The 14,127-nt window shown below is 28.1% G+C and overlaps 1 protein-coding gene across 3 annotated transcripts in view; it reads right to left on the bottom strand.

The window, feature by feature from the left end:
- Window positions 1–3,783: 3,783 nt before the first annotated feature.
- LOC100163453 (vitellogenin receptor) overlaps window positions 3,784–14,127 on the bottom strand; it is a 22,891-nt gene continuing 12,547 nt past the window's right edge. For all 3 annotated transcript variants that reach the window (XM_016802324.2, XM_029488622.1, XM_016802325.2), the window contains 15 exons: window positions 13,624–13,823; window positions 13,370–13,519; window positions 13,178–13,305; window positions 12,772–13,102; window positions 12,487–12,708; window positions 11,883–12,422; window positions 11,534–11,776; window positions 11,297–11,449; window positions 8,099–8,330; window positions 7,796–8,036; window positions 7,531–7,714; window positions 5,168–5,280; window positions 4,918–5,081; window positions 4,745–4,844; window positions 3,784–3,993 (listed from right to left, as the gene is read on the bottom strand). In XM_016802324.2, the coding sequence (XP_016657813.1) occupies window positions 3,841–3,993; window positions 4,745–4,844; window positions 4,918–5,081; window positions 5,168–5,280; window positions 7,531–7,714; window positions 7,796–8,036; window positions 8,099–8,330; window positions 11,297–11,449; window positions 11,534–11,776; window positions 11,883–12,422; window positions 12,487–12,708; window positions 12,772–13,102; window positions 13,178–13,305; window positions 13,370–13,519; window positions 13,624–13,823 (3,154 nt within the window). In that variant the 3' untranslated portion in view covers window positions 3,784–3,840. The remainder of the gene's footprint in view (window positions 3,994–4,744; window positions 4,845–4,917; window positions 5,082–5,167; window positions 5,281–7,530; window positions 7,715–7,795; window positions 8,037–8,098; window positions 8,331–11,296; window positions 11,450–11,533; window positions 11,777–11,882; window positions 12,423–12,486; window positions 12,709–12,771; window positions 13,103–13,177; window positions 13,306–13,369; window positions 13,520–13,623; window positions 13,824–14,127) is intronic.

The following is a 14,127-nucleotide window of genomic DNA, read 5'->3' as shown; positions in this document are numbered from 1 at the left end:
TGACGATTTTGATCCGGCTCTCCCCTAATGTTATGTACCTAATATTTTTATAACTATAAAAATATTTGGTAGAAGGGGCGGGGGTGCTAGAAATGATACTTGGCACCGGGCGCTGATTATGCTAGGCACGGCACTGTGAACCACTACTTAATTCTGAATCTATGTGAGGCAACTATTGTAAAAATTCTTGGGAGGCAACTCGTATATAATTATGAACTACCTGGCCATCGGAGGCAACTATAGTGTATATTAACCTTTTTATTTACGATAAGGATGGGAGGCAATTCGTATATTTTGGGAGGCAACTAGTAGGTATGCACCGCATATTACATATGTATAAAACGTTTTGTACTGCAGTTTGAGGCCACCTACCGACTCGCCGACGTCAAAAACCACCCTACAATCCGATCCCCCACGATGAGTATGTAAGAATAATACGATTCGATCTGCAGTGTAACCGTCAAAATGATGACATTATTCGTGTACCTACACTCCATGGCTGCTATATGTATTACATAGACGGAAATCTATTTAAATTTCATAGGGGGCTAACATTATTAACAACAATGCGAGCGGGGGCTTGACGAACTTTTGGGAGATTAAGCCTCCTCCAGTCCTTCGATATCCACCAAGGTAATGTATACACAGAGTGATTATAATAACCGAACACGATCAATCAATTTTCATCTTCGATAACGGCCTAGTTATTAAAATCCAATTTTTTGAATGATTAAATAAACTTAGTTATATACCATATTTTTAAATAGGGATTTTACGATCGGTGTATCGTGGATCTCGAATCCGGCGGCGGCGTTCTCGGAATTTATCGATGGGGATGACCTAACCTCACACTCGAGTGTTTGAAAAGAAATAACCTTTGAACGCCGTATGGATAGCACGAAGGTGAATACCTACCTGAGATAATACACAAAGAAGCATACAACCTAATGGTCAAACGCGTTTTATACTGCAGTTTACGACCACCTGCCGATTCTCCGGCGCCATAAACCAGTAAACCGCCCCATATTCCAATCGCTCACGGCGAAGGTGTAGGTACATTTAATAATTAATACTAATAATCCGATACGATCCGCAGTCGCTGCCCGCAGTATAACCCTCAAGACAGTGATATTATTCGTGTACACTGCACGACTATGTATATACAGAGTGATTGATCGAGCACAATCACTCGATTTTCTTCTCCAATAACGGCCGAGTATTCAAAATCTGATTTTTGTAATTATTAAATAAACTTAGGTATAGACCATATTTTAAAATTCATTAGACTTGTTTTAGATATTACTTAAGGAGTATTCTGTGGAGATACAAACTTCTGTTTTTTTAAATGTTTGCGTATATTTTTAAATTAGGACATTTTGACCGATTACCCACTGTGGCCGTCCTTCTAAATATAGTATAATATTATTATATTGAAAATGTAGTTTCAGAAAAGGGGCCAATATGGAAAATTTTACATACGGATCAAAAAGTTCTTTCCTGCAATAGTGCGAAGATCCATTCGTGAAATAGGCAGAGTTGATGTATTTTTTTGTTTGAAAATAAAAAGCAATAAGAAAGTGTATTTTTTGTTTTAAACTGTTTTTTTTTCTGTATAGAACGATGTTTTGAATAAAATAAACTGATTGAATTGTAAACAGTATATTTGAAATAACTTAATTTGAATTTAATATGTAATTATTACATATATTAATCCAATATGCCGTGTACTATGTATAGGTTTCACTTTTTATTTATTACTTATTTCAAATCTTAAAAATATTTTAAATGTATTTTAAAATTTAAATAGATGTTTTATCTGGACATGTATATATTAACTATAAAGTAAAAATATTTAAAATTTGGTAATTTAGACAATAAAATTATAAAAAAAATTAAAATGTAGGATGGTACAATAGAAATAATTATTTAATAATTTAACTTTTTTTCTGTAGGATATCTATTATTATCTATTATTTATAATTAACCAAAATACCATAATATTCACTTGGATTTTACACTGTTCTAAACACATGTTTTATTCGTTTTAAACACAACAACCCTGGACATAGGTATTAATTTTTAGCGTATCATGTTTTAAGGAGTAATATTTGGGCAATTCCCATGACATGAACATTAGGGCATAGGTTTATGCATGGACAGAGAGGCAATTTTTGGCCTCCCGGGAAATATTTTTAGGGCCTCATAATGAAAAATATACAAACAAAGGCATCATTATTTTAAATATATTATTTTTATGAAAACAATTTTTTCTTACGTCTGTTTTGAAATTAAATTTCAAAAAAAATATATTAAAATATTATAATACAGAATTTAAAATCCTACAAAAGCTAAAAATTGTATGTGAAATGTATGCACCCGCCTTTGAAAATAAATTTTCAATTTCACATTCTTAGTTTTTTTAGATATTAAATAATTATAATAATTAGGGAATTTAAAATTGTTTGAAACCTTATTATTTCAGTTTTCAGATGAACAAAAAAGTCATCAACATGTTAATCATAAATACATAGCTAGTTCAATGATTATTAGTTTGTATTAAAATGCCTCAACAGCAAGGTTTTTTTTTTTTTTTTTTTATTGATCTTTGTGTAGCTTCGGCGATATAGGCCATTAGCTTTATACATAATTTTGTTAGTGTCTTTTTAATTTTTGGCTTACAATTTGGTTACAATAATTGGGGGGGGGGGGGGGGAATTGTTACTTATGACTAGATATTTTGTTAGCAGGTTTTGTTTATATTCTTAAATACTTTTAGTTTAAGTAATAACAATAAACAGTATTGTTTAAAATTAAGTTTTAATCTTTCAGGTAAAAGTTATATTTAAATTATATCATAAATAAAATTGTTTCTTATATTATTTATAAATGTTAGACTGCGAGTTTTTAATAAATTTTTTCATTTACGTAAGGGGGCTCCAGTTGGTTTTGTCAAAAGTTAAAACTAATGTAGATTTGACCAATCTAAACAAAAATTTGGTTTATTTTAGTATTTTTAAATATATTTAAATTCCGTATCATAAAATATGTCATAAGGGGCTACATTTTAAAACTCAAAATCCGTCAAAACAAATTCATCCAGTTTTGTCAGGAATTTTGGTCAGTCACTTTTTTGAAATCATTTTTGTTCTAATCAGTAATTAATATATTTTTTTTTTATTTAAAATTACAGACTATTGCGCTACAAGTGTACAGTGTAATTTTAATTTTTAATTTGTTAATGCAGAAAATAAAAAATTTTCAATTGTATACAATTTTTTTTAGAGAATTATTGGGGCCGAGTTGAGCGTTTTACACAGCTTAAGTACTATTGCCACCGATTCGAATCTTTTAGCGCCCAATTCGATGAACAATCTACGCCTAAGGATGCCTATATCATAATTCATAGGGAAAGAGTAATATAAAAAGATCATTTGTAGGTTACACAAAATACTAAATAATAAATGTATATATATCTAAAATATATTTAATTTCATTACACACGCAGATCTTTTGAATATACATTGAATTATATTAAGTGTTAGCTTTTGATATATTGACACAATCACACTAATTTAATGTAACTTTTATTTATTATTATAATAATATATATATACCGGGTAACTTTGAATTAAACAAATTAAAAATAAGGAACTATTGTAAAAGTTAACAAACTAAAAAAAATAATCATTTAGGTATACAGAATTATAAATTTCAGTAATAATTTATATCTATGTGCAATGTGCATATTGATATTATAAAAATAAAATAAAATTGTATTTATAAAAATAAAAATTAACAAATAAATATTCATCCTTAACAAAGTTTATAATTTTATGATGCTTATAAAACCATAATAAGTTTTTTTTTCTCGTTCTCGTCGTACTCTGAAAACGAGTTAAGTGGAGGTTCTGAGCAGTTAGCATTAACGTAACGTGCACTATCATAGTTCAAGACGATTTCACTTCCACAAGCATGGTCTTTTATTAACCCATCCTGAAATAAAGAATAATTAAATAACATACATTTTTACTTTTAAATAAATTATTGATTTGTTAATGATAATTATTTTTATCTCAAATGTAATAAAAATATTATTGTAATATATTGTTATTAAGACGACTTTTTCGTATACATATATTATAATAGTATGTACTCTATTAAAAAAAGAACACAATAGTAAACGCTGATAAAATGATGGAAAAATTTGTTTAAGTAATATATATTATATATTTTAATCTAAGGAAAATAGTTTATACATCTGATTTAAAATTAAGTTTTAGTAATATATATACAAACAATTAAACACTACTCACTGTGCATTAATAGAGCTAAAAAAGGGTAATTCCAAATGTATTAAGAGGACATTGTGCCTGCATGTGTTATCTCTGTCTTACTAACGCATAACATATCAAAATGTAATTCTAGGAGTTACAATTGTGTTGTTAGCTTAAATATTAGAGTGAATTGACCAATTATCAAACTTAAATGTAAGAACTGTGTTCTCTCTTTGGTTTTTTAATGATATTATGAGTGTTTTCATACTGTGGTTATGACGTCCTCTTAATCTTTATCAGTCAAACATAGGAATGTAAAAAATTCAGATTTAAGAAACGATCGCTCAAAATTTCTCCAATTTGTATTGTTTTTTTTTTACTAACTGAGTCTCATCGAATTTACTTATTGTTCCACCCATATTAAATTGCAATCAATAATTTTAAATTTATATAATATTGTTAATAATTACTTCGTTCATAGGATTCTCATAAACATTATATCTTGAATTTATTTCATCTTCTTTCTGGTCAATTACTTGGATGACAGTTGTTAATGGCCGATGAAATAATCTATAAAATAATCAATTAAAATATTCTAATATAATACAGATACTAAAAATAGTAAAATATGACTTAGTTTTACCTAGATACTAGTTGATTCAAAGATTTATTTTTGGAATAGAATAGAAAATAATATAACATCGCTAATAACAACATTACAATTAAAAATATAGAAATATAGATTGAAATCATATTTTTTTTGTAATCTAAGTCTTTAAAAACAGGCAATTTTCTATGACCAGCATCCTGAAAAATTTAAATTATGAAAAATCATGATTAGTCACATATAACAGTACTTAAATGTAACACAAAAAACTTAAGTATAGTATTACATCACAAATATTGCCTGGCTCGACTTGAGATCCATCTCCACAAACACACATCGGTCCTTTTGATCCAGAAGTACAAATAAAATCGCAATCGACATCAATGCAAACATTTGATCCTAAAAAAATAATTTTATATATACAATAGTTTGATTTATGAAAATTATGGATTTTTATTTGTTGTTAGCATAGAACAGTGTTTCTCAAACTGTGGTATGCGTACCCCCCTTGGGAGTACTCCAAATTTTTTAAGGGGTACAAGTCTGGCCATCAAACCTTTAAATTAAAATAGAGAAAAAAAATTCTAAAATCCAAGGTAACATTTGTGAATTTTAAATTGAAACGATACCGTATGGTGTATCTAACCATTTCATTCGTCATTGATTGTGTAAGCGTGGCTATCGTTATACCAAGTAGAGTAGGATACAGTAGAATATATAATTATAAAAGCGCGACGGTGTCATGCGCGTGGTGCGTCTACACTCGGATATAAAATGTTGCGTTGTTACCTCAAATGTGTGTTATTGTTGGAGAGGAACAAAAAGAACTTTCTAGCACTGCTGTCAAATTTCTTGTTGGATTTTCCATCACTTATTTATGTGAAAGAGGTTTTTCAAGTTTAACTTATGTTAAATGTAAATATAGAAATAAATTAAATGTTGAAGATGATTTAAGATTGTATTTAATTAAATTAGAACCCAATATTGATAAACTGTGCCAACAGAAACAAGCTCACCCATCTCACTAATTTCTTTGAAAATAAATGCTTATAGTTTTTAAAATTTTTTGTATATTAGTATTTAATAACTTAATCTTAATGGGTACAGTTACCTCTAAAGGGTACAGTGTTTATAAAAGTTTGAGAATCCCTGGCATAGAACATCTCTTTTCAAATTAAATTATCGTTAATAATGACAACAAATACAACTTAAATTATTTTGATATATTGGTTTCTCTATGATATACAATAAGATACATATCGTCCCCGTTCATGCAAAGTACACTAAGTCCAAAAATCGACTTAGAAATTTGTATTTTAACAATAATAAGAACTATAAATTTCACAGTGTCATATTATTTACTACTACTCATAAACAGCTACTTCCCTTAAGGGAAACTCAATTAAAAAAAGAAAGAAAAAAATTTGGTTACATATGGTATACATTTAAAGTTTGAAAAAATTGCAAAAGCTGATTCGTGTTTTTGGACTTGGTGTGTTTTGCATGAACGGGGACGATATTATAATATTTATCAAAAATGATAAAATAAAAACAGACATTAATGAAAAACAATATGCTAACCAGCTGTAACCGGTGATGTACCTCACGATTGAGAGGATACAAGCAGTCTTACAGAAAAGAACCCAATTTACTATTAACATATTATTATGTCCGGATGTGTAAGAGTAGTTTGGTGTATTTTCTTTATTTTTCTATCAAAAGTTTTATTTAGTTTTTAATGTTCCATACTTTTATAATATTAATAAATGTTGGAATGTTTTATTTTTATTTGCCTTTAAAGGAGCACACAACACAAAATGTTAAATTATTGTTGCTATGTCTATATTAAATGAATTGGTGAAAATCCTATGTAAAAAATGATTACTTTAAGAGATTTTAAGAAATTTATAATAGTCGCGTGACATCATTGGGCCCAGCTCATTGTAATCGCCTATCTTATACGTTCCTCGCTTCAAAGGATAATTTACCAATCAAAAAATTTTATTTTTGAAATTTAGTTTATTTATAAATGTGTGATTTTATGTGTTTAAGACGATAAAAGTATCAGAAATTCAATATAATGTTTAGTTTTTAAATATTAATAAATCTTTTAAGTGATATTTCTTTTAAATGGCGCGTCATGACCATTTCAATATAAAATAAAAATTTAAATATCTCTTTTAAGATTTTTAATATTTAAAAACGAAAACGTTATATTGAAATTCTGATGCTAGCATCGTCTTAAACACATAAAACCACACATTTATATGTAAATAAAATTTAAGAATAAAATTTTTAGGAATGGTAAATTGTTATATGAAGCGAGGATCTTTTACATGTATAAGATAGGCAATTACGATGAGCCAGGCGCAATGACGTAATGTGTCTTTTTTCAATTGCTCATAACTTATTGAATAATGTGAGTAGAAATCTAAAATCTATACCATTATTTTTAGAATTGAACATTTTTTCAAATTAAACAACTAATTTTTTGTGTTATGTACTCCTTTAAGACGATTTAATTGGCATTTTCTATCCCCAAACATCCATTTTAAGTGTGTTAACTATTATTGTATTGTTTATAAATATAACCATGCTACCCTAAATTAGTATTGGACAAATTGTTATTATTTATTAATATCATTATACCATTTCTTTGTTTGGCCTGTTGACTTATCGTGAATGTCTCGATGGTAGCAAACACTTGAACAGGAACAGACTCACAGTGGACATTTTCAGAACCGAGAACTTTACATTTAAATATAGACAACCCGGTTTCATGGTTGGTCCAAAACAGTTTGTCTTCGTACAATGATATTTTCTCTGGCAAATGCTAGTTTATAAAAATTGTTTCATTTTATAAAACTCATAGTAAACAAAAGTAATTCAACAATTGAGTAGTAAACTTTCTCACTTCTATCGAATTGACCAACACAGTTATTTTAGTTCCGTCGTAATTAGACCTCTCGATTGTTGAATTAACTTGATCGACCCAATAGACCATATGTTTGATTGGATCTATAGCTAAATCAGTAACATACTGTAACCCTTGATGGATTATAGTTTTTACATTGTATCCACTGCAATCAGATTTCCTAATAATAGTTGTTGGTGTTGAAAATACTGCCCATATGGTTTCCGACCAGAACATCACTCTATACATTTCAATTGTAAGTAAATAATTTTATACTTTTTGATTTAAAAGTGTTTAAATTACCCGGAACGAGGATCAATTTCAAAAGCCATAATTGTTGTATGGATGTTTGCACTGTATATAGTGGCACAACGTTTAGCATTTAAATAACATACAACAATATCTTTAAAATTTTGTACAAAGTAAACGTTTTCTGTTAACCAATCAATACGAACTAAAGTTGGGTGTAACAAATCTGTCATGTAAAATTTATGCTGTTGTTGCATATCCATACAAATAAGAACACCAGCTTGTTCTAAAAATAAATTTTAATTAAATTTTAAACTTTAAAAAATAATATTAATTTCAGGAATTCTATTCAATATAGGTAGGTAATACATGGTAGTTTATTAAGTTTTTTAATTTTTCATTAATATAATGTATAAAAATAAAATAGGTAACATAACATAACACTTTTTACATCAATTGAAAATATATTCACTACATTTGTTTGATTTTTTTGTTGTTGTATCCTTATTGTTTTAAATTCTGAGTGGAGCGATGAATGTATTGATTTTACATTGACAATGCTAGTGTGTTATTTTTTTCTATCTATCTATTTTTTCATCACCTTATGGGGGCAGTAATAATGCATTGATATTCAACTTTGAGTGTAGTTTCTAGTAGCAAATTGGATCTAGATTCATTGTGGAGGGGGGAGGGATCAAAATGTAAAAAAATTCATAAATTTCTATTACATTTCAAAATAACTAAAACAAAAAACGAAATAAAGGAATTTATAGAAAATGTAATTTTAGACAAAATTGATTTAAGATTCTGAGAGAAACAAAGAATGTATTGATTTTACAATGATGTGTGTGTTTTTTTTGTGTCTGTGTACACGATAAGTAGTCGAAATAATGCTTCAATTTTCAATTTCAATATCATGTTTGATGGGAAAGTGAATATTGTTGGTGTATTAGGGAGGTCAACATTTAAAATTCCCAAAAGTTTTCAAAAGCGCCGGGAACAAAAACATAAAAATTATGGAAAAACGGAAATTTTTATTCAAAATCGATTTTCCACAAAATCGATTTTGGTTTTTTGTTTAACTCTAAAACAAATGAACGTATATTATACATGAAATTTTCACTAGTCGTTTATATTTGCATTTTCTATACACCATACATTTTTCAAAATATTTTGATTTGTTTTAAACTGTTTAGGAACATTTTCTGTTTCCAATTAAAGTTTGAATTTTGACAAAATTTAATTATTATTTTTGTAGTTAAAAATGTATTAAATGTTCAACTTTTATAGCTAAGGATTGAAAATTTAAAACAAGGCATCAGGTAAATAGGTTATATTATATAAATTACTTTATAGTTTATTCACAATAATATTATCAAAATAATATACTTGGTAATATCATAAGCTGACTGATCGTTTTCGTTCAGAATTGTTTTTGTTATATAATGATATTATATCATTAAATTTAAATTTAACACCATCCATTACAGTGACCCACTTGTAATCTACTGTACAGCAGAGCGACATCCACTTACCTACTTTTGTTTTTTGGTATAACTGGATATTTGAAATTTACACATTTTCGATTGATAATAAAAATTAAAAACTATTTTGACAGCAAAATATAGAAATTTGACATTTACAATTTAATTTTTTCAATTTTTAAATGTAGAAAAAAAATGTTGCAAGTCAAAATACTTGAAAGTTTGATACAAGGTTTTTTCATAGATCGTACACACCAATTATAAAATATTAAACATTTTTTGTTTTTTGATTTGAACAAAGTTTAATATTTACACGATGTATAACAATTTTAGTTATTTTGTTGTAATAAATTTAAAAATATTTTTCGTGGGTACTTGACACTTTTAACATATATTATTATGTTTTATACACATAAAGACATTATAAAACACTATGTTTTTGGTCAAAATTAACTCAACCTACAGTATTCAAAAATACTTTATATACGAAAATACTCGTAAATCATAAAATATATTTAGTAATATAGACTGCCTTTGCTCAGAAATGTTTTGATATGCAATTATTTAACATAAAATCCAAATTTAATACATACATTACAGTGACTTACTCAATGATGAGCTATACTCAAAATGATGTGCGACATTTCTATTTTTCCCATTTTTTTTAAAAATCTTACAGCCTTAAGGGGACGTTACAGTGACATCTGTTGTCTCCATCTAACAAGCGCGTAACATAGCAAAATTTAAGCTGATATTCTCCATTTGTTTAAAAATTAGAGCAAATTGAGCTCTTATAAAATTGTTTGTACATCTTAAAATACTCATAACTCGCTTTAAAATTAAAATATAATAAAAAGCCTATGTCATTGTCTAGATAGTAATCTTACCTTTAAATTTTATAAGAGCTCTCATTCAATACGCTCTAATTTTTTAAACTAACGGAGATAATCGTGTTCTGCTGAGCGTAAAATTTGTTATGTTACACACTTTTAAGACGAAGACAACAAATGACACTGTAACGTCCTCTTAATCATTTATTATTAAACGATAGCATAGCACACACATGTTGTCAGTGACAGTTTTGTAATTGTTCAGGAGTACAATTTTAAAGTTTGAACTGTTATAAAAAAATAATGTAACTGCCTATCATGGAATTTGTGTTATATTTTCCTTAACATATAATGAGTAAAGGTCCCCAGACACTGCAGCAGTGGCGTTAAATTCTATTGTGTTGGCTTTACCGCCGCGGTTTGCAGTGAAATATGTCCTGCAGCAATTCACCACCACCGCTGCAGCGTGTAGGGATCTTAATCAAGGATTAATGACTGTTCAACTACAGACAAATCTAAAAAAAAATTTTAAAAAAGATTGTACTTAATACACTTGTGCACGTAAAAAGTAATACTTAAATACTTATCAATTATCACATTTTGTTTCTATTTTCAATAAAGAACTCTGTTAATATATGTCTTAGCTTTTTCATTACAGTTTAAACGATTTATGAGAATCCTTGTTTTAAATTATAAATTTATAATTTTTTAACAACAAAATAATTTGATAATTTTTGAAATTTTGATAAATTTTGTCAACATTTGATCTTTAAATACTTATAAAAAAAAATTGTGCATATGGATCTTTAATATATCCCAATTGCTATTATTGCTACTAATAAAAACCATGTATCAAATTTTCAAGAGTTTTACAACAATAAAAGTATTTTATTGATATTTATAGAAAAAAATTGTTGGTAAAAATATGTTTTAATTACTTGATGTCCAATAAATAAGATTTCTTCTAATATCTATATCAAGGCTCGATATTGTCATTCCAGGCATCGAAAAAATTAATTTTGATTCCTTAATATCTCCTGAAGTACTTCTTATTTCATCAACACTCGAATAAACTAAATCCATTGTGGGTCCTAAAAATCAATTAACATTAATATTATTTAACTCTAGACTATATATGTTTTATATAATTTACAATAATGGAACCAAATACTTGCCAATTGCTTTACAGGAACTTTTATCTGCACGCAAAATGTAATCAGAATTTAAACAACTACAGCTATATGAACCATCTGAATTTGTACAATATTGAGTACATAAATTGTCGTCTTCACATTCATTAATATCTCTGCAAGTTATACCATCTTGTGCAAGTTTATAGCCATGATAACATGTACATTTCCCACCTTTTGGAGTTTCTTGACAAGTATGACTACAATCCATGTGTATACAAGATAAACCTTTTATAAAAAAAATATATATATCACAATTCATAATTAATGGTCAACGAATAATGTGTTGATCAATGAGTTATTCACTCAATGTAGTATAACATATATGTATTACCACAAAGATCTCCTTCGTCTGAACCATCTTTACAATTGATTTTCTTATTACAAGCTTGATCTAGAGGTATACATTCTTGGTTCTTACATAAATATCCATCACAGTCTTTTGATGAAACGACTGAATTCGATAAATGTTCAGAAAGCATATCACACGCCTTTTGACTTTCATCTGACCCATCGCCACAATCATCATGTTTATCACATAACCAATCTTTTAACACACAACGCTTATTCTGACATTCGAAAAAATTAGATTTTTGACATCCACAATTCAATTCGTCCTCTAAATGTTTGCACTCGGATGTGCCGTTGCACCTAGCCTTGATCGGTATACAATGTCCCATTGTGTTTTCACATTCAAATTCTGTTTTTTCATTACATACTTTTGAAACTCTTTTTGTCATGTATGCATGATTTGACGAACAACCATTTTCATCAGAACTATCACCACAATCATCTTTACCGTTACAAGTGAATTTATGTGATATACATCGACCATTGGTGCAAGAAAACTGATCATCTTTACATTTTTTGGTAGCTATAAATATTTATTATTGCATTAGTTGAAAATCTAATTTTTTTTTAATAAAAAAAAAACTTACCACATGAATAGTGTTCATCCGAACCATCAAAACAATCAACCTCACCATCGCATTCCCATGTTGCAGGTATACAGTTTCCAGAATTACATCTAAATTCTGTAATATTATTACAACTTTGGTTCAGACAATTTAACTCGTCTTGTCCATTAATACAGTCGGGATTACCATCACATAAAAATATGCGCTGAATACACTCTCCAGATGTACACTGATATTCTGTAGCTAAAAATATTATTAAATGTGTTGGTTTATTTGTATGACTTATATTTCCACTAAATGTATTACTTGAATCACAAGTGTGCTTGTGTAAACAATCCATTTCATCTGAACCATCACTACAGTCTTTAATACTATCACACATATGTTTTTTATCCAAGCACTTTGTTTTATCATGACATAAAAATTGAGATTGTGGACATGAGTTTGGTGTGTAATGCAAACATTTAACAACGTCTTCATCGTCACCACGAGGACAATCTTTTATAAAATCACATCGGGAATGAGATGAAATACATTCACCAGTGTAACAACGATATTCATCAGATTTACACTCTCCTAGTGATGTACAATTCAGGCTGTTGTTTGATAAAACTAATCCAGGTGGACAACCACAAACCTTTGTTTTTCAATAAAATTAAAATTTTTAAATACTATTATTTATAATAAATTGTTTTAAAAATAAATATTGTACCTTTCCTTTCTCAGATAAAAGGCATATATGACTACAACCACCATTATTTTGTTGACACGGGTGTTGTATATTTTTGTGAATTCCATTTGCTACGGTTAAATATAAATTTGAATCAGTTTTCCAATTATCTATAACATACATAAAATTATAAAATTAGTGTATGCTAATAAAATGATTTATAGAATGAATTACCTATATCAAGAGCTCTAGATGCTCGGTCTTCATCAACGTTATCAATCCAGTTTAAAATTTTCGAACCTTCAGATACCCAAACAATGTCATAACCAATTGAAACAATATCTCTTACAAATCCTGCTTTTTTTATAATTCTTCTATCCGTTCCTAACATAATAAACGTAATTAATGAATAAAAAGGTTTTTTTTTCATCTCATAAATTGTTAATAGTTAAATAATTTGTATGAATTATGATTTATATTATATTCACCATCTTCGCTGACACTATCAATAATGCCATTTTTATAGTCAGTAAAATACAACAGTCTTGTAATCATATCAAAATGTAAAGCAATTTCATCTCCTGTCAATCCATACTCCACCATATGTACTAGAGACTGAATACTTCCATCCATGTCAATTCGATCGATATGTATGTGTGAACCTTCTTTCATAGCTACAAACATAAAGCTAAAAGCATATACATAAAAAAATGTTTAGTATAGTTAATCCACAAACATAATATACATTAGTATTAAGAGGACGTCGCACCCACATATGTAGTCTCCGTCTTCCATATGTACGACATACCAAATTTTACACTCAGCAGATCACGTTTAGCCCCATTAAATTTAAAATTAAAGTGAATTGGCATCTTAAAAATTTTAAAGGTAAGAATACTACCTAGGGCATCTCATCAGCTTTTTGTTATATTTCAATTTTAAAGTGAATTATGAGTACTTTAAAATTGTAAATTGTTTATACATCTTTTAAT

The sequence above is a fragment of the Acyrthosiphon pisum genome, chromosome A1 (genome assembly GCF_005508785.2).
Source record: "Acyrthosiphon pisum isolate AL4f chromosome A1, pea_aphid_22Mar2018_4r6ur, whole genome shotgun sequence".
NCBI lineage: Eukaryota > Metazoa > Arthropoda > Insecta > Hemiptera > Aphididae > Acyrthosiphon > Acyrthosiphon pisum.
Note: the sequence above shows the minus strand (reverse complement) of the source record. Positions and strands in the feature narration are given on the sequence as shown.